Raw genomic sequence first — 25,846 nt, forward strand, 5'->3', positions numbered from 1 at the left:
AATAATAATCATAAAGTTAGAAAAATTATTAATCTCTTGTTTGGGTCTTTGTTGAATTAAGTCAATTCATTAATTATTGATTATTTAATTGTGTTTATTCATTAAATGTTTGACTTTATCTTCATTAATTTTAATTGTAAGTTGACGATCAGACACAGATGTTTTGTTTTCACTGGGTCTAATTTCTGCAACGAGAGAATTTGATTTAATAATTCAACAAAAAATCTGTGATAGAAACAATGAGGCTTTCTGCTTCTCTGTGTGTGTGTGTGTGTGTGTGTGTGTGTAAGTGTGTGTGTAAGTGTGTGTAAGTGTGTGTAAGTGTGTGTGTGTGTGTTACCTCATGAAGGCATGTGTACTGTACGTGGTACGGTGCCACCTTTTCCTCTCCCTCGATCTCGACACTGATGTGAAGACGAATGGCACCAGACACGGCCGACTTGTCTGTTCTCTTCTCTGTGGACACACACACACACACACACACACACACACACACACAATTATACACAATTATACACAATTGATAAAGTGCTCAGAATTACATTTTTGATGTATGATGGCAACCGAAACACTGAGCACTCCGACTGACAGTACTGATGAATAACTCAACACTCTGAATCTCTCACACACACACACACACACACACACACACACACACACACACACACACGTACCCAGGTTGTACCAGACGTCCATCTCTCCGCTCAGCGTTCGGACCTCGATGATGCTCTGACCCAGGAAGTCGTCAGACTCCCTCTTCAGACGCTGCTTCACCCGCGACTTGATGTCGTCGTCCTCGTCCCAGACGCGCAGCTTGATCCGATCCGATGAGTTGTGACACTCGCTGTGGTGACGAGGGACAGGTGAGTGTTACGGTTCACGCCCGCAGCCAGTCGTCATTCACAACTATTCAAAGACTCTGCGAGGGACGATTAGTCTACGGTAACAGTTAACAGTTGTTGATTTGCAATCGGTTGCAGCAGATAATCATGAGACGTGTATTTTTGACGGTGGCACCAGTTTGTCGTCTGAGAGCTGAACTTCACGTCAGGTAGAAACAAAGAATCTGAACTCACAAGCTGAACTTCTCCTCCCAGACCGGGTTCAGGTTTCCGTAGATGGTCTTTGTTCTTTTCTTGGTTTTACCGACTTGGATGGTGACGTACGGGTCACTGGAGCCCGTCCTGTCCTTGGCCTGGAGACCCTGTGCACTGACGACTGATGACACACACACACACACACACAAAAACAAACAGCAAAAATGACTATTACAATTACATAAGAACAACAAACACCTACTCTCCCCTTCATCTTTCTGTTTCTCATTCACACACACACACACACACACACACGAGATACCGCCCACAGAGTTATGCAAACCCTCGTAACACAGCGCTCCTGACTCACAGCCAGATGTTGAGTAACTTTATTCCTCATCAAATATAAAAACACTGATGTTTTCACCATTTTTCTGCAACAAGTCAAAATATCCGCGGCCGAGAGAGCCGGAGTCAGGCCGGGTCAGGAAGCTGCGGCCAAAGGTCTCGAGAAGAAGAAGCAGTGAAACGTGTTTATAGACAATAACAGACGTGTGGACGGATGCTGATTAAAGTCTGGAGACATTTCCTTGAGATGGACGGACAGCGGGTTCAACAGGAGGACGTTTAACTGAAGGATGTGTCCCCCACATGCTGCTTTGATCCAGGTGAGGAGGCAGGCGAGTGATCTGCAGCTGATACTGATGAGTGTCACTATTTATAGCTGCACATCTTCACCACAGCTGCAGCCTGACGAGCCGAGCAACACGTGCACTTTACCTACGACCTGCAGTCACCGGACTAAAGTCGCGTTCGATGCAGGCGACACCAGCACTTTGTAGGTGCACTGGTTGAATGTGGGTGAACCTTTAACACCACTCCAACGAATCCAACCCAGAGAACACGCAAACGTCACGCAGAAATGTTCCTCGTTAACATACCTGCACGTGACGGTCATGTGGTGAAATACAGAATTCTAATTCAGTCCAAAGTAACTTTGCTATTGGTTAATTCAGCATCTGCGACCGCTGCATCTCATCTGTGCTAAAGAGAGATTTGAATATCAATCAGACCAGATATTCCCTCGTGAGTCGACAGAGTTTTCAAAGCGCTCTGAGCAGAGCGACTGTCAGTCCAGCACCAAGTTCAATCGCAACTTGACTCACATATAAAACTGGGTTTGAGTTAAAAGTGCGTCTGATTGTTTCACATGAGGGACACGACTGATTGATGTGGAGAGAAAAAACCCAGTGTGAGGAAAAAAGAAAAAAATGGGAACATTTTAAACAGCTTGCATGATTTATATATTTCCTCTGAAACAATGTTTGCTTCGTCATTTCTATTTCTTCACTATTGTAGAAGAGTGTCGTCGTTCTGTTCCGCACCTTTAGATTTCAAACTAGAACACAACAGAGGACGTACCTCTGTCAAACAGTCGTCTTTAACCAATGAAATCATAAATCCTCTGCAGAGAATGAGGAGAACTGAATGAAAGCTTCCCCTTTATGAAACCAACTTTATTTCCATTTAATGTGGATTCTTATTTGCCACTGTGAAGGTTTTTTTTTCCATGAAGATTCATTAATTATTTCCTGGGAAATTGGAAAAATATCATAAAAAGTAATAACATTTTTCTTTTTTTAAAAATATTTTGTGGAAATCTTTGTGGAGGTTTTTCATAATCCTGCTGACAAACAAACAAACAAACAAACTAGAACATCCCTCAGAGGAGCTCATTCTTCACCAATCCCTTAAATCAAGCTGCATCAAATTTCACTCACTAAACATTCATGAATTATTCTTTGGGAAATCTGGATCCTTCCACCAGGTTTCATAAAAATCCCGAGTGTTGATTTTGTGTAATTCCGCTGATCAACAACAAAAATCTAAACAACCGACAGACAGAGGTGATGATGTCATGATGCCCTCAGCTCCAGGTCTAATTCTGTGACTGTGACACAGAACCTCATCTGACCTTCATCAGCAGGACGGCGAGTGGTGAAGATCAACCCCCTGACCGTGAATGCATTTCAACAAAGCTCCTGGATCTCGTCTTCAGCGGAGCTCATCACCGCTGATCGGAGAGACAAGGTGTGATGGCTGCCATGGCAACGCTGCCGCCACTGTACGGTGCGATGTGTCTGCTGGTTGCTTTGGCAACAGCGGAAGTTGTGTGAGTTTCTGACGTCTACAGTCATAATGCTCCAAAGAGCTTTCTTGTGTTCTCACCTTGTTTGTCAGCAGATTAACGACTGAACAGAATTTGCACCGAGGGATCGGATCCAGACACTTCTCTGTCTTTAACATTGTGAGATGTGCGTTTTCAACAGTTTCCTAGGGAATAATTAATGGATCTTATTCATCGATGGTTTCATTGAAAGTTGTTTTTATCTTTTAAGAACAAATAAGAGCAGATTTCCAGTCTGACTCCCCGTCAGCCGGACCAATGGACAAAAGTATAAAAGCGTTGGACGTACTGTTGATGGTGATCTTGGCCGACCACTTGGAGGTGCCGTCCAGGACGCTCTGCTTGATGCTCTTCATGTACTGCGCGTGGATCATCTTGGAGATGTCGAACACCTTCCGGATCTCCTCGAAGATCTCGGGCTTGTTCCTCTCGCGGATCTTCATCCTGTCCTTCATCGCCATGATGATGTGTTGCGTCCGGTCCTCCGCCCCCGTCTTGGAGCTCTTCTCGGCTGCTCCTGAAGATGGTGGGAGGAAACAGAAGAAGAGGGTCGATGATGCGTCTCGGAGGTTAGAAAAAACAGCAAAGTAAATCCCCGTAAGTCTGCGTTGCTCTTTGAGATTCAGTTTTCAGGTGGTTCGATACGTCTACTCACTCTGCAGACAGTCAGCGTTCAGCAGCTCTTGGCATTTCTCGTGCACTTTGACCCCACACTCGGCACAGCGCATGCCTTGTCGGGCAATTCCCCACAGCAACCCCTCGCACTCGTAGCAGTACGTGGGCGTGGTGGCGGTCCAGACCTCGAAGTTGTGGGGCGTGGTGCAGGAGATGGGGTAGATCAGAGCCTGCAGGGTCTTTTTGTACACATGGGTTTTCTGATGGAGCGAAGGGAGGAACAAAGATGGACGGATCAGAGTAAAAGACGAGAGGGACAAAGACAACAACGCAACAAGGACGGAGAGGACACAGAAACAAACAAGCACAAAGAAAAGGTTGGCGATTTAAAAGTAATGAAACAACAATAAAGAAGTGAAAGAACTGGTCACTTTATGATCCACGCTCCTCCTCCTCCTGAGTCGTCTGCAGCTTTAATGTGGAAAATGGCGTTGGACTGTTAATTAAAGGACAGACTCAGGTGACCTCCTTTAGGATTATAGAGGAATGTGATTATGTGTGACAGTGCAGGTTTTTAATCTTTCTCAACTTCTCCTGTGATGAAGTAAACTCTGCGTCTGTCCCGTGTAGGCGGAGAGTTGGAGGAGGAGGTGAACACGTCTCCGCAGGGTGAGAGGACTCCTCGACCGCAAGCTTTGATTTGGTGAACACTGAATTATAAACAGCAGACGTGTGGAGTCATTGTTATGTTTATTCTTATAGTGGTAGTAGTGGCGTTACTTACACTCTGACATCTAAAGCTCTGCTTTCTTTCACTCTATACTTGTTTCAAGCCTTTGGTTTTATTTTGCCTCTGATTTTCTTCCTTATCACCGTGAAACATCTCGTAACTTAAAGGACAAAGAGATTTCTACATCTCAGCTTCGATTATTGTTGCTGCCAGTTTCATTGTGACTAAAAATGTTTGGCTGAAAGAAATCTGTTTTCTCCACAACTTTCAGGTTCTGAATGTTCTTCACAGATGGACGATATCGTTTCAATGCCTGTTACACACTTGGAATCTGTGGACAGTTTTTCCCTCTTTGGCTCGGATCAGATTTAATGGTCGTTGTTGTTTGTGTTGGGACTCAGCTGCTTGTTCATTGGTGAATGTTGGTTTCGGTTCGAAATGTGTGTTTGTTCTGAACCTCAGAGGATTTTTACATATTCAACTACATATGCTTCTTCCATCTGTCACTCTACGGTACATACATACACACATACATATATATATTTATATATATATATATAGAGAGATAGTGCATCTTAATCATTTCCTGTATTCTGTGCGACAGCCATCTGTAAACCAGGGAAAGTCAGTAGCTGTAAAAAAACATGCATGTTTCTGATTAATAGGTCAATATTAATAATAATATGAATAACTGCACTAGAATCCAATTCCGGGGGTTCACACAGACCTCAGGGCAAAAAACATTTCAAAAGTCAATATGCACCAAACTGAAATCTGAAAAAAAGTATTAAACTGAAATATTAAATTATTAAAACTCAATTTTCACATAATATAATGTGATTATGATTTGACACAGTGGAGGAGAACAGGCGCGACACAAAAAGTCATAAAGCAACATGAAATCTCATCCAGTCAGAGAAGTCTCGCTGTTACTGGCTCCATTAAACCCTGACGCCGACTCAGCGAAATTTGGAAGCTGCACAATAGGTTGGAACAAACATATTGAAAATGCGGCTGCAGAGTAATGACAGAAGAGCTGTGCTCGGATAGAGAGAAGGTGTGTGTGGGTGTAAGTTTGTGTGTGTTCCATCAGTCTTTTAGCAGAAAACTATAAAAGTCGTAGTTTCTGTGTGTGTGTGTGTGTGTGTGTGTGTGTGTGTGTGTGTGTGTCATATGTATTGGGCCACTCACAAGCTCTTCATCTTTCAGGGACGTCCGTGTGGCCAGTGTGTGGGCGAGTCCAGCTTTCCTGGACTGTATCATAGACTGAAGAAAGAAAACATGAACGGATCAGAGATTCAAACAGTCGCAGAAAAAAAACCAGAGAAAAGATAAAGGTGATAAAAATGCAGGAAATCAATCGTCTGAGTCCGAGTTAATAACTTAACTCTGTGGTCTCATAAAAAAAAAACAGACCCCTGTACAACCTGAATGATGTGAGAGTGATAGAACATTTCTGGTAAAGCCTTTATTGCAGCTTTCCTCTAATGGACCCTTGTAACATTTCATTGTGCCCTTTTGTGTAATGTCAGACGAGCTGTTGACGAGCGTCAGTTGGACGAACTGTAGCCGGAAGGTCCTGAGAAGATCCAGCACCGAAAACCAGCTGAGGTCTGAATTCAGTTTTCATCCCACAGCAGCAGTGACACACGTGAGACATGTCTTTGAAACAGATGCACCAGACGCACGCTGCCAGTTATCATGAAGTTAAGCTGATTACTGTGATTCACCAGCTTAACTTTTTCATTCTAATGTGTCTAAGTTACTGACTGTTTAATCTAGTTTAGTTTAGTTCGGCTGGCGTCACAGATCAGGACATCCAGGGGCCATTTTGGTCTGTTGCTGCAGCTGAATTCTTACAGCTACGTTTTTAAACTTAAATGATTTCAGTCCTGTGTTTAGTTTTTTATCAGTTTTAATTCTCGTTGATACTGACACACACACACACACACACACACACTCACACACACACGGAAATGTGTTCCACGTGACCGATCACATACACGTCTCAGAATTGTGTGTCTGTTTATCTCTCTCCACTAAACTTAATGAACTGAGACAACGTCATCCAAGAGTCTCTTACAGCTCCTCGTCCCTCACGGGAGCAGTTTTCACCCACACGTCTTCTGTTGTGAAAGTAACCTTCACTCTGGAGGATCCTCTCAAATCAAAGGAGACAAGTTTCTTTAATCAGACGACTCGAGACCCTCAGATCTCAGCAAGTGAATATTCACAGCTCTAAGCGCTCAGATGACGGAGCTCAGCCGGCGGATGAATCCCTCAGCCTCACTAAAGTACTTTAAAGTAGACGTGAGACTGAAGGAAGGAAAAATAAAGTCACACTCTAGCATTTATCAGCGTTTGTTTGCTCAGAGAGGCAGGTGTGTAATTTAAGAAATGGAGCTGTGGACTTACTGAATCAAAGCCTGTTAATTAAAGGACTTGTAGCTAAAACACCAATCACAGAAAAAGCCTCTTGCTAAAAATCACTCGGCTGCAGGAAAGCTGAAAGCATTCACGGGACGGAATCGATTTTTTTCTTGTGTTTGTCAGAATATTCTGAAAAACAGGTGAACAATAACAGATATTACTTTGTATTTAAATACGTGTGCGTGCTCCGACCAGAGACCTCCACAATGAGCGGAGGGAAAGTGCTTCGCAGCAGTCGAGACCATCAGAGGGTACGAAACAAAGCAAAACAAAGAAATGTCAAAACGCGGCAGCTGAAATCTCAGTTACTCACCATCGCCTGAGGGCCGACGAGGAGAGCAGGACGTCGAGAGCAGAGGAGAGAGAACAGGAAGAAAGAGTTTAGGGACAAAGAGGCGGGCTCCCTCCAGATATTTGGCAAACGTAAACAAATTATTGCGCAGCAGGGGCCACCACAGTCCGTGAACCTACAGGTGTTCATCTTGAATGTAGCCTGCAAGTATTAACTGGAACTGTAGTGATGAGTAACTCTGGTGTCACTCAACCAGGCTGGAGTCCAGCAGCAAGAAAGGTATAGGTGTTTTATTTTATTTTCTATCCTGTATGATTTACAGCTAAATGTGATTATATACACATAAGTGGTAAATACTTAATTTATGATATTTTATGTTGGATGTTTGTGTTTAGGAGTCGGACTCTGTTCCTTTACAAGATCTAAATGAAAACATCGGGGGGAAGATTTTGAGAAACATGCACTCACCAGTTCACTAACAAGAGGAATGGGCCTCCTCTTGCGAAGGTCGGGCATGCTGTCGATGCCAAACGGTGTGTTTCCCCTACACACACACACACACACACACACACATCAATATTTAAATACAAAAATAATAATCCAAACACTGCACCAGGTAATCACACTCTCTCTTCCACACTCACGCAGACTCAGAGGTGTTTACTGACCCCGGCTTGGCCCACGGGTGCTTGCTCGGGTCTCCATCTTGATCTCGGCTCTGAAACAGGATGTCAGGGGTCAAACCTTTAGCCATTTGAAGGCCGACAGCATTTATTGGTTTCATGACACTTAGAGCAAACACACACACACACACACACACACACACACACACACACACAGAGAAATACTGGGTTGGTTGAGTTTCAGCACTAAATGCCAGAGACAGCATTTCAATCAATTATATTGTCCTCATACATATGTGAGCGTCATAAATCTGGTTTCACCTTGTGAAGTAAACACCTACCCAACCACACCTACTCCCAGTAACCACACCAGATATTGACTCGTGCTTCCTCTCAGTGTATTTTCTGTCTGACAGCTAGTAAAGAAAATACCACAGTGACCGTAACCCAACAATTGTGCCTGAGAGACTCTGCATCAATATTCATTTTCATCAATACGATGTCCTAATCAATACCGACCTACTCCTGGTGTGGCAGTTTTATATTTTATGACTGAAACAACGAATGTTCTCATCAGGCCACCGGTGCCTCGAGGCCGACGTCTCATAAAACCAACAGCTCTTCAATTAGCCGTGAAGGGGAACGCAGTAGTTTAAGGGTTCAGGTGAGTATTTTCTCAAAAGAATTGAAATGAAAAAATAAATACAGAGTAACACAGACAGGAGTACATGTCCACAGAATGTAAAGAATATTTTAAAGAAGGAACAAATTATTGTGAGAAGACTTGTGTGTAATGTTAGTGGAAGAGAAACCACAGTAAAGGTAACCTGATCTTCATCTTGACTTCCATCTGTAAAACAGCACAAGAGAAACAAGGAAAACAGTCATGGACTCGTTCGACTTATCGGAAATAACAAGACACACCCTGGATTATTCATTTTGCTATAAATGCTTGGGTAACGCTCAAAGCAGCGGCGCCTCTGCGTTTTCAGATAGATGGGGTGTGAGGTCATAAATGTTTCATTAACATGTATAATTTATCATGAAAACGACTCTTAATATTTCCCTTGTCCTTCCTCTTTAATGTCAGGCTCGCTTTCCAGGGAGATAATTAATGTTTTCTAATTCAGCAAATGGTTACTGCAGGAGCCTCAGAATCCAGGAAGGGACTCAAGAGTGGCGGGTGATACATTGCTCTCCAGGGGGCATAAAATTACAGTATCAGCAGAGACCATTTGGTAAAGTAAATACTCAAGAGACCTTCTGGTCCCGGGTGTTATTCATACCCGCTGGTAGATAGTGCTCAAAGAGAACACCAGTGGTTTACCCTTTTATCAATGTACACGTCGCACTGCAACTGTGACAGATCCACAAAAGTGGAACGAGGCAATACTTCTCATTTAGAATCACAAACATGAACCTGAAGAGCAACGTAAATAAATTCATAGCAGTGTGCGGTGTTCTTTCAGGGTTAGGGCTGTTAAAATGATCATGATTGAGGAAAAATAAAAATGCCTCTCTTCATTCATGAGAATAAAAATAAGAAATGCCTTATTGAATTAAATTCCAAATAAAAATGCATTCCATGGTTTAAAAAAAAGATGATTTCAACATAGAATCCAGTTGTGAATACCTGGTTCAAAGTATTCCTGAGAGAGGGTGGACATGGTCATGCTGGTGAGGTTGCGCCTGGTCTCTCTCTTGTCCCGCAGAATCTGCTGGAAGCTCTTCAAGCACTTCAGCCTGCGTTCATCCATTTGGCTTATGTCCACAGGTGGCTCTCCTGCTTCTTCCTCTGCTTTGGCCTCTGAGGCAGCAAAATCTGTGTCTAACTGGTTTGGGAGTGGCACCTTAGTTTCTGGTGCCAGAGGTTCATCGGCCGAGAGGGAGGCCGAGAGAGATTCTGTGGTGGTGCATTGTGAAATCTGGGCTTTTCCACTCACATCTGCAGGATGCTCTTCCAGACCTTCTGCAGGGCCTCCTACATGGTCTCCTACATGGCCTCCTGCAGGTTGTTCTGTAAGGCTGTCAGGTGGAGGTAATACTGCAGTGCTACTGGAGATTGGGTCAGTGCAGACTGCCAGCTCTTCCTGGCATGAGGGAATCTTGTCTGAATAAGGAGGATGTTTGGAGGTGTCCATAGACTCCAAGATAAGGCGTTTAGTGGCTTCTTCAACAATACGCTGAGAGAACTGATCTGATTTGTCAAGAGAACTGTTTCTGGTCAATTCCCTAACAACGTTTCTGCTATCAACCATTTGTATGTTCTGGGTTTTGCCAGATGTTTGTTCATCAGATTGCTGAAATTGTGTGTCGTAGCATAAAGGTTTTGAAGACAACTCATCTGTGGGTAGGTCAGAGGGCATCGTAAAATTAAAGTCTGTTTCCTCTCCAAGAGTTTGAGCTACAGGTACTTCAAGCTTGCGCAATGCCCCCCGTAAGGCAGAGCTAAAATCAAGTACAGCTCGACCTATACGCTTGACGTTGAAACCAGCAGCTGGGACATCTGCACTGCCAGGAGGAGGGAGCCAGTTTTCCAAGTTACCGACATCAGGCTCTTGAATGAATGGCCCATCTCCACCACCTACAGTGCTACATAAGTATGCGTCACTCCATGTCACTTCTGTAGACTCTTCGTAGGGTAAATATCTTTCCTGATAGGTATCAGCATGAGAGTCTAATGTGTAGCTCAGGTCATTTGATTGCCGATAGTCAAACTCTGCTTCTCCATCATGCCCATCAACTGAATGGTAGCCAGAACTTTGAGGGTAGGAAAAATCAGCAGCACACTCGTATCCTGCAGTGGGCTTTCCAAGGTTGGAGTCCGTTGGAACATGAGGCCTTCTCCTCCGTGACTGCCACTCTTCCCTGCTAGAAGCACTGGCAGGTGAGTTGTAATGTTTACCAGAGGAAACAGAGAGATGTTCTGAACTTCCTGTGGAGCACTTCCTCAATGTACCATATCCTCCTACACTGTAGTGATTCCAGCTACCAGCACCTTTGCACTCATCTTCATGCAACTCCCGACGTCTGTCCCTGAGGAAAGTTTCCTGATGCCACACAGATTCTGCAGTGGCACTGTGTGGTGGTCCAGTGTTAGTCCAGTGTTCCTCCCTGTCATCAGGTCTCTGCTGTTTTCTCCCATGACTAGATAATGGTCTATCTAGGTCTGACTCAGACTTTGAACTATGACCAGAAGACAGGGAGCTGGTGCTTGGATAGTCTTGGCCATCCTGCCTGTCAAGGTAGCCAAAGCTGAGCTTCCTTGCTATAGCACCTACTGGAATATCTGAACTGTGGTCAGAATTATCATCCGGTTCCTCCAGGTCCTGATGATCCACAGATTCAGCGATTGGTGAAACACTGGACTCCTCAGCCCTCGGTAACAGCAATTCTCCATGGACGCTGTGACGCTCACTGCAGACTTGGTGGAAAAGATTTAAATCAGACTTTGGCTTTGCACTCCCTAAACTGCCATAAGCACTAGCAGGCCTTCTGCGAGGAGATGATCCATCTTTGCACCCTGCACCTGACCATGTACTAGCATGTGCCCCTGAACCAGCCTTATTAGAACGAATGCCCTCAATCTCTAACAATACAGCATCAACACAGGATGACACTTCCTCAACTGACCCTCGAACTGAGGTCAGGTAATCCCTGAGGTCAGATATTTCCTCCTGGATTTTGTTGATCCCTCTCAGCTCTTTTAGAATGTGCTCAATAATGGCACTTGACTCCTCCTCATTGTCTTCATCCTCTTCTAGCAGCGTACCTGGGAGAGCTCTGTTGAAGTTGTAGTCCACACAGTCTCCAGTAGAGTATGGCCTCTTTGGCCGACTACGGGATGAAGCATAATCCCTTTCGGCTGCTTCTGAAAGTTTAGAACCATTCATGTCTGGGCTACTTGGGCTGTAGGGTGGTCGAACCTGCTCGGGAATTATCCGAATTCCACTCTCAAATGAGATACGCTTCCTATTTGCTGGGGATCTGCAGATTTTATGCTGCAAAGTGCAGGGTATTCTTATACATCCTTCTCTGTTCAGCTCCACCTCTCCAACACATGGTGGCCCTGATGCCACTCCATGCTCTTTACCATTTTGCACTTTTGGGGAGTAGGCTCCAGCCCTCTGGCTAACCTTTGGATATGTCCTTCTATGCTCCCGTCTGCCTTCCTCTGTTATTGCCGCCGCCGCCTCCTCCTCCTCGATACCTGCATAATAGTGGTGGGACTCTGGGACATGGTGGTCTGCAGATCCTTGCAGGAGACGGTGTATTTTACCCCGGATGACTAGTGCTACTTTAGGATTCGGAGCCCTCTTTTTGGGCGGCTGGACTTTAGTCTTTGTGCCTCCTTTAGGGGAAACGCCTGCTCCATGTTGTCCGTTGAAACGATTCCGGGAGAACATATTCTCAAAAGAGCAGCCGGTCCTTATCTAGCTACCCACATTGTCGGTGTGACTTACAATCAAAATGCTCCTGGTATCATTGTTCATATTTTAAAAAAAAGCCTTTTGGAACTTCATTTAGTTGAATGTTTTATTATTACTGGTCCGTGGCTAAAATGGGAAGACAGAGATAAAATAGTTGTCAACACCAAAACCACTGTAACATCCCAGTCAAGAGAAAACCGGGGAAAAGACGAAGACATCTGAAGACAATTGTGCTCAAATGTTAAATGTTAACTTATATAACTGAAAACATTGTAAAACATGAAAGAGTACGTGCTGAGTTTCCAAACACATTTCTTCTGCTTATGTAGAAACCAGAAACCAGTCATGTGAATTGAATATATGATTCGTAGGATTATTAAATATATTATGAATATGTTGTATTTTTTGAAGGTCAATACTCAACCTTATGGTACTTGCAATATTTGGGTTGTATCAACTCTTTAGAAAACGTGGGCCATAGAACTTTAAATTCGAATAGCAAAGTTCCCGGTTGGAAAATCAAAAGGAAAGTACATTGCTATGTAAGATGTATTTACTGAATATATATATAAGTGTAAAATAAATTACTAAATTCTGGATCAAGTGGTGACCAGGGAAGGTGACACGTTCACATCAAGGCAACTCAGCTCTAAACACATTCATCAAATGTAAGTTAGAATTGAAATGACTCTATTCTGTTAATTAAATATGTTCTGGGAAACAGATGACTCGTGCTGTGCACTGGATGATTCCTTATCTCTCTCAATCACTGTACATGGACATCGTCTAATTTCCAATCACTACACAAAATATCAACACGACATCAACATCTGTTCAGGTCGGAATCTAAAGAGGATGAGTTCGACACCAGTATTTCACAACTATAAACTGTCAAAATGTGCATTAACACATATATTCACATGTCAGCTCCATCTCCACCTGCGGTGAGAAAAAGTTTCACACATGAGGAATGAAAGCACATGTTGACTAGTACAACAACCTGTTACCCTCACACTATAAAGTGAATCATATTCAATGATTCAATAGTAGTTATACTTTCATTGCAACTGAGGAACACGTCAAAGCATCACACTGAGAAGACTATAACAGGAAATCCTATAAATACTTTATCCACAGCATTTCAACACCAGCATGTGTTTATTAGCTTGCAAATGTTTTTTATGTCTTATATATTTAATCGTGTTTAACGATTCTCAAGAAACAAGAAACAATATAAATTGGTGCAACGAAGATCTTTAAAAGGAGCAAACTAAAATAAGTAACCTCAGCAAAAGTTGCTTTATGTCTAATGAGTATGAAAATTACTGTTGATGGAGAGCACTGAATTAAACAAGACATGTCGTAAAAATCGACTTAAGGGAGCATTAAAGCTTGATTAGAGACTATCATGGAGGAAAGCGGGGAATTTAAGTCTCAATAAAACTCCCTCTCACGCAGCAGACGACTCTGCTGGAGCTACAACCGGATTTTAAAAACTGACACAGACGTTTTCCTTGAACGTTGTGCTGAACTCACAGCCAACAAACTTTTAAAATCCTAAGAACAACAGGAATCAAGTTGAGGCTGAAGTGTTTCAGAAACTGCTTTGACGACAGACTGAGTACGAAGATAGACGACAAGACAGTGGAGCGGAATCCTCTTGATCACAAACTAGTTGGTTCGTTGCGGTACAGATATTAAAATTCATCTCTGTCTCAGATGGTTTCTGTAATTTTAGGTAGTTCACACTGATGTTTGTCCAAGTGAGCTGGAAACAGTGAAATCCACCTGGAACCAGTTGAAACCAACAGGAACTAATTGGACCCAGTACAAACCCAACAGATCCACATCAAACCAGCTGAAAACACACATAGAAACACGAGGAACCAGTCTGAAACCAGATGAACGCTTTGGTTTTAACCGATTATATGAAGCAATAAAAGAAAACGAGGAGAAACATCATGATTGACAGCTGAGACTGGTGCAAGATGCCAGCGTCCGAGATATTAATTTATTATTTGAACAACAGGAGGAATCGAACGTACGTCGACCATCTTTATATCAAGTCATTAGAAAAAAGGTGTAATTACCGAAAACATCAAGAAGCAAGTTCTCACAAATGTGAAGCTTGAACTAGAATGTGTTTGGTGTGTTATTTGGAAAATGATATAATTATAATAAATGATCACAAACATTATTATTTCTGCCACTTGACTACTCGAGTAAACAAAGAATAATTTTCAGATGTGCTGCCGATATAATGAGATGATTGCAGTGCACTGCGAAAGACTAGCATCTTCTCGCTCTATAGGTAATTACACCCATAACATTTCATATATCCCAGAAATGGCAAAGGATCAATGCGGAATAAACCATGAACACAAAAATCCAAACTTTCACACACATAATTTGAGGATATGAAATACTTCACATCCCCTCTTCTCTCTAAATCACGTCCCCTTTCCTCTATTGGGTTCTTATTGCTTGTAAAAATGATATCTTCTCTCCACATGGCTCATATTGTTGTAAAATTCATTTTCCGAGGCGCTTCTCTTTTACGGGATCATTCCGTGGTCAGGGGGGAGCTGTGGCTCTGACCCCTCTGTTTTTTTTAGTACTTGCTGTGTGTAATTTTGATTTCCAAGACACTGGAACTTATACTTTGTGGGTCCCATGGTTCTGGAGGGCAAAATCCTTTAAAATCTAATTTGTCATGTTTATCATCAGACACCTGAGAACAGTACTGACCTGAAAGGAACAGATCCCTTGTTGAGTTACAGCACGGAAACGATTCTTAATGTAAAGGGTGAAGTTGTTAAGCAAGATTTCTAACCAGAGTACGAAGATTATTACACTGGACTGATTTATAATAACTGATGATATGATAACTTAGCCCAGATTAATTAAGTGCTTGAGATAATAAAAACTTTGGGAACAGCGATGTAGATAAGAAAGTGTTGAGAGCTCGTAGGCCAAAGGATATTGAGGTTTAGAATAAGGAAGTAGAGTAAAAATGTGCTGCAGTCAAACTTAAATCAATCTCACCCTGAGGGCAGAGCGGCACCACACACGTTCTGACTCAGCGAACAGAAGTGAGGAAACTTTCTAACTCATGTAAAGTGGCTGCAGACACACAAGGTTGTCACTTATAGTTCGGAATAAATGTTTAAATTAAAGGCGAGGAAATCTGTTTTCTTCAAATATTGTAAGAGCGCGAGTGGAAAGTGTTTTGATATTTCTACTGCACCAATCTGACTCCCGATGATAAAAGATCTGAATTAAAAAGTTAAGGGGAAGACAAAAGATAAAAGTGGAGACTCGGGCATGAAACTCACTTTGTTGAAGTGTCGGTTCAACAACAGGCAAATGTTTTCATTTAGTTATTTGATTTAAAGTCAAAGGTACAAAACCTGTAGATATTAAAAAGCATAAAAAGAGAAGCTATATGTGGACAAATCACAAAACACACAGATCTCCTGATCTTATACTGAATTTCCAGTGCACCGTAACTGTCAATCATTTCCTCCCAAACCACACCCACACCCACGCATCACCACGGCTGCTGCACTGGCTTGTTCTGCTGTCTTGCTCTGAGTGAGCCTGGTGCACAGCAGCTGGCTGATGGCAGGTTCAGAGGCACCATCATCCCCATGCAGCCCTGCTGATTAGTGAGGGAGGACGGGAGGAAGCTCCGGCAGGTGCAGGGGTATCTGATCCACGTCAAGACCCCAAGTCGTCCATAAATATGATGCTCGTTGTTTCTCTGTGCAGCCCATTCATCCTCAAAGCCCTTATTAACAAAACCAGCAATTTGCATGACATTACAAAAGAAAGCTCCGTCAGTTTATTCATCTTGCAGCATTTCGGGCTCCTTTCTCCTCCTTTCTGTCTTTCTTATTATTTATGTCGTCTTGTTGGCAACACTCACTTGCTTTCTTTCTCTTTCATTTCACGTTGGACGCGACCCAGAGGAGAAACTCGCACTCCAGCCAAAAAGAGGCGAGTGTCTGCTTCGGTGCCAGAAAATGACAAGAATGACTTTACTTTTGAGATTTACCTCTTCGTCTCTGCGGTGAGTAATTCTGCGGCGTACTTTCACGTCACCGCAGGGAAAGAAAGCGGAGGAATGGGACGTGAGCTTGTTTTGACAACTCTATCTATAGCTTGATGGAATGGCCACATCCAAAATTATAGTGCTTAGGGCCAATTACTCCTTGTTTTCATGAGCTGCTTTACAATATTAGTACGCTTCCCTGAAAGATCCAGAGGAGGAAGAGTTATTGTTGGTCTGTTGCTACGTCTCCTGCATGGGTCCGCAAGTCGTGAAAGATTCACGTCGACAAAAAAGCGACCTGGACAAGTGGACGATTGTCTATCAGCACCTTCTATTCCAGGACGAATCCAACTGTGGCTTCAAACAGTGCTGTCTTGGACGAGGATAAACAGTGGACGTATTGTTACCTCGCTGTGACTTTCAAATGCATTCGTTTTTATGATTGGAAGCTTGTGGCAGTAAATTTGGGATGCCATGAAAATTAAATGAGGAGCTTGGAACGAGTTGTAGATTCTGCTTCCAAGACCTGTAACCTTCATCTTCCTGCTGTCTGCTGGTGGAGCATCTCCCTACGATGGGGAAAGACAGATTTTCCTGTCAATTAAACGGAAATCCGACAAGTCCAGGTGGTGGAAGGACCGAGGTGATGGAGGGGGGTCGCTCGGTGGAGTGCGGGGCCTCAAATCTTGCACATCTCTACTCTGTGACTCATCGAGCTAATAGAAAATTGCCTGGCTGTGGACCAGGTGGCCATTAGTGAGGAACGCGGCGGTTTGGTGACAACTATAATTCAAGTTGTTTTAGCTGAGTAAAGGATGAGACTGAGTTTTTATGCCCAATTTCTTTCTGGTGTGTTTTTGTCTATAACAAGGAAAATTCAAACACAATAAGAAACGAACTGTTAGTGTTTATCATGATGGACGAAATCTCCTTTAAGTCAAGCCACAGCATCTCCATGGCCCCCTGGTGGCTGGCCATAAAACCTGTCTCCTCCATGTTAGCAGACGGGACATAGTTTTTATCACACGGTTGTATGAACAAGTGCTAATTTGAGGAGAGTTTGGTTTTAATGAGTTATTTGATGATATAAAACGGGTTGACAGAGACAACGTTAATATCCGAGATATCTTAGCTTCATTTGCAGTCATAGTAGAAGAAAGTGGAGACGTGTCCTCCATGTTAGTTTACAGTCCGGTCGGCTCACGGTGCTCACCGAAACCCCCTAGTGGCCATAACACCAGTTCACACTTCAACCCCCAATCTACAAGTAGAAACCACATTTGCTTTAGGGTCCTGTCAATCTGCACATTTTGTTTTGGAAGGGGATTAAACCAAATCTGGCAAAAGTTACAATAACCTGAGGGACATTTTTATAATAACTCAAAAAGTTTGGACATTAAGAACAAAATATCTGACACTGCAGTTTCCTATTTTTTCTTTTTGCCACAAACATACATACATATATTTATATATTTTCAGATGTGAACAAATAAGTCTCTCATTTGTTTTTGCCAGACGTCTCTGAGCAGGGATAGATATTTCATGTCTCTACCACCTAAGAGCCACAGTAACACAAACAACATGTCAACTAACAGAACACACAGTCTGTCATTATGTTCTGCAGCTCGGGGGGGGTGGTCCACCTCCTAACAAACCAAATCACTGATGACAGAAAAACAAACCGGAGCAACACGACCTGCAGAATTTAATGGAACCCTTGTGGAAGGTGTCGCACTCATCGCTGCTGTGTTGTGTGACAGAAATCTTGTTCGCTTTGACCAACATGCCTGTTGATTATGTTACCATGACGATGTCGACTACACCACAGCTGATGTTGTTTGTCCCGCGTCCACACATTAAATTCAGCTTACAAGCCACTGAGCTACTGATCTGTAACCAGGAGATTACGCTGAACACTGTCTCACAGCAAAAGGGTTCCTGGTTCGAATCCCTGCTCGACCTGTGTTTGACTTGCAGGTTGGGTCGAGGTTAATTGGAAACTCTTAATTGAAGGTGTTACAGCGGGTCTGTGTACTGAGCGGCCAACAGATTTTCATTTTGACATCAGAAAACCAAAATTGGGAAACAAGCCGTTTCTCTATTATCATTTAGAAATACAAAAACATCAAAATGGAAAACAACCCGTTATGATTCCATCGACAAGATGAGACAGAGGTTTAAAATACTAATTTACTGTCTAAGAGATGAAACCATCTTCTCTGTGCTGGAAATGGCTCAGTAAGAATTTTATGCCGCTTTTCCTCAGGGACAAGAAAAATACACAGCAGAGCCGAGAAAGTGCACAACTACAGCTGATTGTTAACAATCCTACAGAGATTCATCCGTGTGTGTGTGTGTGTGTGTGTGTGTGTGTGTGTCTCTATGCAAGAGGCACATGCTCATAAACATCTTGTGAATGTACGTAATGAGCATGTTATTCTGTCTGGGACAAAGAGAGCCTGACAGAAAATAAATACCACTATTAGGGGGGGGGGGACATGAATCCTGAAGAGAAGAATGACAGCTGGAAGAATGGTGGGCAGCTGGCTCCGAGAGAAAGACGGGAGGAGAAAGAGAAGCGTGACGACAGCTGTTTGAAAAAAGAAACACAAAATAGATTGCAATCGCAGAAGTAATTTTATAAATGGGGTCATAAGAAGAAAAATACTGACGACGCAATATGTTTTGCAAGTGGATCGTTGATGATTTGATGTAGAACTGCTTCTCTTCTTTTTTCCGAGCGATTTAGAATGAAAATGATTGATTGGTCTTGGGTGGACATTTATCTGCAGTAGTTAAGTCACAATCCACACTGTGGCCAATTTCACACCAATTACATTTCATTTTAAAAACTTTAGTAGAAGAAAATAAATGAATCTTAAACACAATGAAATAAAGTGAAGTACAACAACAGGGTGTGATGAGGCCTGAAAAACCAACGAAACTGTGAATATATGTATAATATGTGTTTATAAAAATGTCGAAAACAACTAAAGCTATGTTACATATTTTGTTGACTTGTGTCGTTAAATCATCAATCAAAGTGTTTCCACTAATTAAAAAAAAAAAAATCAATAATTTTATTCAAAGTACCAGAAATGACAGAAACCGTCCATGGGAAAAAATTTACTCAAACTTTTACTTTTAAGTTTGGCCCGTGTCCCGAGTGCTAACATGGAGGAGGCAGGGAATATGACCTATACTGCAACCAGCCACCAGGGGGCGATCAAGATGATTTGGCTTCATGTCGTCCACAAACCAGAGATACAAGTTTCCATGATGGTTCGAACTTTTTCCTCCACATTTGAGCCGAGATCAAAAGACTTCGGTTAAATGCATTTTTTAATTTGTCCGGACTCGATGTGATGCAGCAGCGTCGGTGAGTGGGATCCAGTAAGAACACGCGTGTGCTGCGTTACACGCCCACCAGCAGGACTGAGTCATGACTGAGTGGGACTGTGGCCCCGCCGTCACCTTCATTAGCCTGATTCTCCTGCACACTCTAATTGATTTATCATCGCCACTCCACCTCCGTCCAAGTGCATCAGTCATTTTTTTCACACACACACATTCAGTATATCATTTGGAGGGAGACATGAGCGACCCGCCTTCCATTAATCTCTCACACACACACACACAGACACACACAGGCCAGCGCCCGGCTGGTGGCAGGAGCAGGAAATTCAGTTTGCAGCATAAACCGATCACGTTACAAGGTAAAGTGTTTGCACTTGAAGGCTCTGACGGGCTCTCAAGCAAAGCTGTCACAGCAGCTGAGGAGGAGCTGCCCCTCGTTCAGCGGCCAACACGTGCGAGGGCAGGAGCGAGCGAGGGAGCGAGCGAGGGAGCGAGCGAGGGAGGGTTGTCAGGAAGCGGAAGGTAAAACCACTTTTCTGAGCAAATCAAATAATCCGACCCAGCTCCGGCTCCTCCCCCCTAAATCCTTTCCCCGCTGTTTCCCTGAGCGAGCGTCTGCTCTGCGCGCCGCCGCCGCTGCTGGCCACGCTCCATCGGTGACCTGATGCGAATGACAATGCCCGGCCTCCTGCAGGATAACTGATTTAGCTTTCTCTCAGAGATGCTGAACAATGATGCCACTTGTTGCCTCTGCCAATTCCCCCCCGAGAAAGCTTTTCCCTCTCAGCCGGTCGTGATGAATTGATGGTCGTGTGGACGCCACCGCCGCCTGAAGCTTCAGCAGCTACGAGTTCAACGTTCAAAACCTGATTTTTCAGGTTTTCATTTTATAAAAATAAAGTATTTTAACAGTTTTTACAAAAGTGCTTTAGTCACGTTTCTGTGATCAAACAGGTGTGAGAAGAAACGACCGGTGTCAGAACTTCTCACTTTTATACTTCGAGTCCGACACAAAACCGAACATCATGAGACATTTCACTCTATCCTTTAGTTTGTATTCACATAACCTGTATAATTATATCATTATATTATTGTTAATATGTCTATGAAGAAAGAAACACAAGTCTCTTTGAGTCACTTTGGGAATCTGTTGCCAGGACACTGATCTTTTAAATCTCAACATCCAGCCACACCTCAGATTTGAAGGTGGTGTCATCCTCTCCTGCCTCGTTCTTGTCCTCGTTGTCTGAGTCCCTGCAGGGGACTGAGCCGCCCCTCCCCCCCCCCTCAACTCATTCATGTTAAGGCAGCGCTGCAGACACTGACCCTTGTTGTCTCTATTTCCTGTCTGTGTCGGCTTCAGGGCGTCAAACACATTAATCACCTGTCGCGTCTGGATGAGACTAGACCCTGCTACACAACACACACACACACACAAATAGAATCTCAGTGTTTATCTCCATAAAAAAATACTCAAGTATTTGTTTGTTAATTTGAATTTATCATATTATACAAATTGTGAATTCTGATTATACATTTTTTTAATCAATAATATAATATATAAAAAATACAGTTATATCAAGTGCAATATTAAGATCATGTTAATGTATAAAAGTTATTCTAATAGAAAACCTGCATCAGAGTCCAAACTGAAGCCTCAAACTCTGAATCACTTCCAAATGTCTCAAAGTTGAACTTTTTCTGACGAGTTTAACGAGTCGTAACACAGGAACAATTAGTGTTGAATATTTTGTCTCTTTGTGCACAAATCTGCATAAATAAATGTCAACGTGTCCGCTGTGTGTGAGCACCAGTGCAGAGTTCACCCTGCAGCCACCTCCACCTGTGTGCCCGTTCAAACGTCAATTGATTGACAGCATCCAAATCGTGGTGGACTTTCACCGCGCCGGCCTCCCGTCATTAGCGAGGTCACGTCAGTGTGCGGGCTTGAGATAATTTTCATCGTCTGTCAGTCAGACGACTAAATGTAAAGACCCAGAGGATTTAGGAAGCCTGAGAAAATGTTTATTTCTCTGTCTGCTGCAGACAAACGTTAACGATACGAAGGTTTAACAGGTGAGGTGAAGAGCCACGCAGACGTCACGCTACAATATCCTGATATGAACGAAGCATCTTGTACCGATGGCGTCAAAATGGCAGAAATCATCTTTTTAAAGATACTTTTAGGTTTGGTTCATGTCCCATCTGCTAACATGGAGGAGGCAGGGTGTACGACTGCTACACTGCAGCCAGCCACCAGGGGGCAATCAAGACAGTTTGGACTTTTACTTTTAACCTCATTTTAAATCCGAGTGTTTGAAATCTGCACTGAGATCTCTGTTTAGGGGACGAGAGGCTCAAGCTGGTAAAATATCCGCAGTAGTGTGGACAGAGCGTTTGCTGGTGTGATCCTCCAGAGCTCCAGACCCTTGGTGACATTATTTCATCACACGATAAATAAACATGGACGAGCTTCAGACTCTCACCGCAGCCGACAGCAGAGAAGCTTCCTTCACTCTGTCTTTTCTGTTCATTTCTGATTCTCATCCAACAAACCTGAAGCTAAATTGATTCATTTCCATGAGTCCAACATCAGAAGTTCAGTAACAAGCTCGGAAATACGACTAAAACTACCTCATCTGTTGTCTCCAGCTGTTTAATGTTTAATCCCCGGCAGTGTGACCCCCCGGTGTGGTCAAGTCATTATTCAGTCTCTCTATTTCTTTTACTTCTCTGCAGAGAGATGCCCTGAAGCCTGTTCACATGAAAAATGCATCAGCGCCACTGAGATTAAAAAAAGGGGAATTATTAAACTCCTCTGTTATTATTAGAAATATGATTATTCATTTCAAACTCTGTCATCTCACAGCGAGCACCGAAGGTCCTGACCCGCAGGTTTGAGAGGTAATGTACTGAAGCTCTGACGCCCTCTCACACGGAGATGTTTTAACGCTGCAGACTGGAGCTCCTGCAAAAAACGCCCCAGAAACCCTGAGACGCTCACACGACACGAGCGGGGATCACGACTGATGCTGACGCTGCACAGGAGGGAGGATAAACTACATGTTGTGCGTATGAGCTCAACGCAAACAAGAGGCACTGAACTAAAAAACATGCACATGCACGATTTCCAACGACAGAGAGAGAGAGAGAAAAGTACACAACCACTTTGATTTCATTTCAGGAGTTAAAAATAGACCTTCTGGCATGACGGTGCAACGTGTGAGAGCAGAGGAAATGTGTTTCTGCCTCCAGCACATACACTTTACTTCACAATCAGATCTGACACCAGGACAATGAGAGGTTCGTCAGGAGTCCCTCTGCAAGTTAAAGAGTCTTTAGATGGTTGAGCTCAGAGATTCCTCAAATGTCTTCATCTTTAGCACTTTACTCCTCGTTCATTATTTTTTTTGGTCATGCACTTTCTGATGCGAGCTTGAATGAAGAGTGAAGACCTACCTCACGCAGAAGGACGGTGGAATGGAGAAGAAGAAGAAGAAAAAGAGGACGAGGACGAAGAAGAGGATGAAGCAGAGCAAAGTTTGACATCACAATCCAAGCATCTGTAAACCGAGCGTCTGAAATCCCCCAGAGAGCACAAACACAGCGATTGCAGCGCTTTACGTCATTTTTTAAAAGATATGCAAGTCGAGAGGCTTTGAAGTGACGAGCAGGGAAACTAATCAAGCGCCTCGTGGTTAAAGAAGTGAGATGAAGTCAGAGCCACACGATGGATCAGAGAGGAGAATGAACCTGGACTCAAAATAAGACATTTGCCGGGTTCGTCTTTGTGACGGCGGGCGTGTCACTCTGTCACTTTCCCTGTGTTTCCTGTTGTCCTTCTGTCTCGATCACAGCGTTCACAGAGACGCCTCCCAGCAGTCACTTCACCTCCTGTCTCCGCCTCTCTCTCTCTCTCTCTCTCTCTCTCTCTCTCACCCTGCCTCCCTCTATCTCCCGTCCTCACATCTCCAGCCTGATCTTTATTCCTTCCAGGCTTTTTTCCTCCTCCTCCTCCTCACATCAGCTCCACTCATCGCAGCTTGTTGCACAGACGCACCACGTGTTGGTCGCTCACTCTCACTCTCTCTCTCTCTGACTATATATCAACCTCTCTCTTCCTTCCTCACCCTCCTCCGCCACTCTCTCTCTCTCCCACTTTTCACACCCTCCGGTCGCCCGACAGCCGCACATATGTTACTCTGCCTCATATGTTACAGTGCGGAGCTGCATGCACATGACCTTCATACATAAATTATTTGAAAGATTTTAACAGTAGTTTTTTTTTTACTGATATTTTTTCTAACACATGACAGCAGGGACGTAAATAATGATTATCTTCAGCACTGGTTAATACTGGATGTGTATGAGCAGTGAGACAAGAGATAAAATATTAACACCAGAATAAGAGGACGAGAGCAGTGAACACAGGAATTCACAGGCCAAGGTTGTTTTCTGGAATAATAATCCTCTTTTGGTTTTGTTTCGTTTTGGCTCTGGAACAAAAAGCTCTGGAGCAACACGACGGTGAAGTGACTTCTGGCTCATTAAAGAGTTATTAGCACAACAGAGCATCAAAGCTACGGCCGGTGGCCACGCCGCCTCCCGCACACGTCTTCGGCCTGGAAGACCGAGCTGATACTAATAACCTGCTTGATGCTGCTGTCAGGAGGAACACGAGGAAACATGACTGCTTCACGTTGACAGCCATTATTTTATATTACGCACTAGCCGCCGATCTCAGAAACGCTGTCAGGCTGTAAAACGATGACAAATGGCAACAAAATCTCGTATAATTATCTTTGAGACAAAATACGTCTTTTACAAATTGGTGGGTGAAAAACGGTGGTGGAAAAAAATTCAGGAGGAGGAGGAGATAAGCTTCCAGCTCTTCCTCTTCTCGTTGTCATTCAACCGAAGGCCAGGACGTCATGACTCCGTGAAACAGCTTCATCTCTTTTATTCTCTGACTTTATTTTGAGAGCTGGAATCTGCTGCGATCGTTTTTTACACAAAGCTTTTTTTGTGGTTTTTGAACTGAGAGGAATCAAACGTTCGCAGCTGAAGCTCATGAGTTGAATCATAGAAAACCAACGAGCTCTGGAGGAGGTTTCACAAACCTCTGCAATATGTGTTTAAAAAAGTTTTTATATCAAAAGAAAAACTATTCGAGCTGATATGAGGAAATCGAGCGATGACATCACAGTTTACTTCCCACACGTCCACTGTTGCTCAATGGAAGCTACGTAGGCTACCAGCTAACAGGAGAATAAGCTCACTGAGCACGTTTGAACATTGTAGTCGTCATGAACAGGAGGTGAACAGGAGGTGAACGTCGCTGGAGGATCGATGTCACAGCTACAGGTGGAATATCAGTTCATTTTCCTCCGTGTTGTTGTTTCTTTGATGCAGCTTCGGCTCAAAATTCGAAAAAGTATTAATACTTTGTACAACTCTAATAAGGAGTACCATACTCGTCACGATGATCACGACGTCAGGCTCAGTTTAAAAAGCTGTAAAGTCTCCGAACAGAATCATCTCTCGTACTGAAGAAGTCGTTAACAGCAGAGGAATCTTTTCATCCGGCAGCTGCGCCGACTGAACACACGCACGCATTTTCAAATAGAGGAGAAAGCGATGGTTATCAGACAGTGGCTGGCCGAGCAGACAAATCAACATCCCACTGTTGATGCATTTCATCTCGGCAGCAGCTAAGATGTGATACGTGTAATTTCATCACATATACGAGAATCGTCCTCCTTATTTTAAGTCTGTAAAGAAAAGTTTTCTTTGAAACACACTTTAGATTCAGTGATAATGAAGCTTCACTTTTTAATCCTTGTTATTCTTTCCCCCCTCTGCGTCCCGTGATGTGCCTGCTGAGAGATGAAGCTGGAAACCAGGCCCAATAATATATAACAAGGTGTGTGTGTGTGTGTGTGTGTGTGTGTGTGTGTGTGTGCGTGCGTGTGTGTCGCATGTTAAAAGCCATGTTCTGTCACTGAGGTAAACACGGAGCTAACAGTCAGATCAGGGGGAGCAGACGGACAAACATAGGGTTAGCTTATTTAACGGCAGCGTCCTGGAGGG

The 25,846-nt window shown here is 43.4% G+C and overlaps 1 protein-coding gene across 7 annotated transcripts in view; it reads right to left on the minus strand.

The window, feature by feature from the left end:
- The window catches only part of LOC109641527 (protein unc-13 homolog B-like), a 108,228-nt gene that overhangs the window by 28,088 nt on the left and 54,294 nt on the right, over positions 1-25,846 (minus strand). For 6 of the 7 annotated variants that reach the window (XM_069523259.1, XM_069523262.1, XM_069523260.1 and 3 more), the window contains exons 1-6: positions 5,762-5,896; positions 3,881-4,100; positions 3,515-3,742; positions 1,077-1,218; positions 675-844; positions 341-456 (exon numbers count right to left, since the gene is read on the minus strand). In XM_069523259.1, the coding sequence (XP_069379360.1) occupies positions 341-456; positions 675-844; positions 1,077-1,218; positions 3,515-3,742; positions 3,881-4,100; positions 5,762-5,833 (948 nt within the window). In that variant the 5' untranslated portion in view covers positions 5,834-5,896. Of the gene's footprint in view, positions 1-340; positions 457-674; positions 845-1,076; positions 1,219-3,514; positions 3,743-3,880; positions 4,101-5,761; positions 5,897-7,313; positions 7,320-7,760; positions 7,837-7,936; positions 8,011-25,846 lie in introns of those variants that run through there. The other variant, XM_069523263.1, reaches the window with a different exon arrangement.

This window comes from Paralichthys olivaceus, chromosome 4, assembly GCF_024713975.1.
Source record: "Paralichthys olivaceus isolate ysfri-2021 chromosome 4, ASM2471397v2, whole genome shotgun sequence".
Taxonomy (NCBI): Eukaryota; Metazoa; Chordata; class Actinopteri; order Pleuronectiformes; family Paralichthyidae; genus Paralichthys; species Paralichthys olivaceus.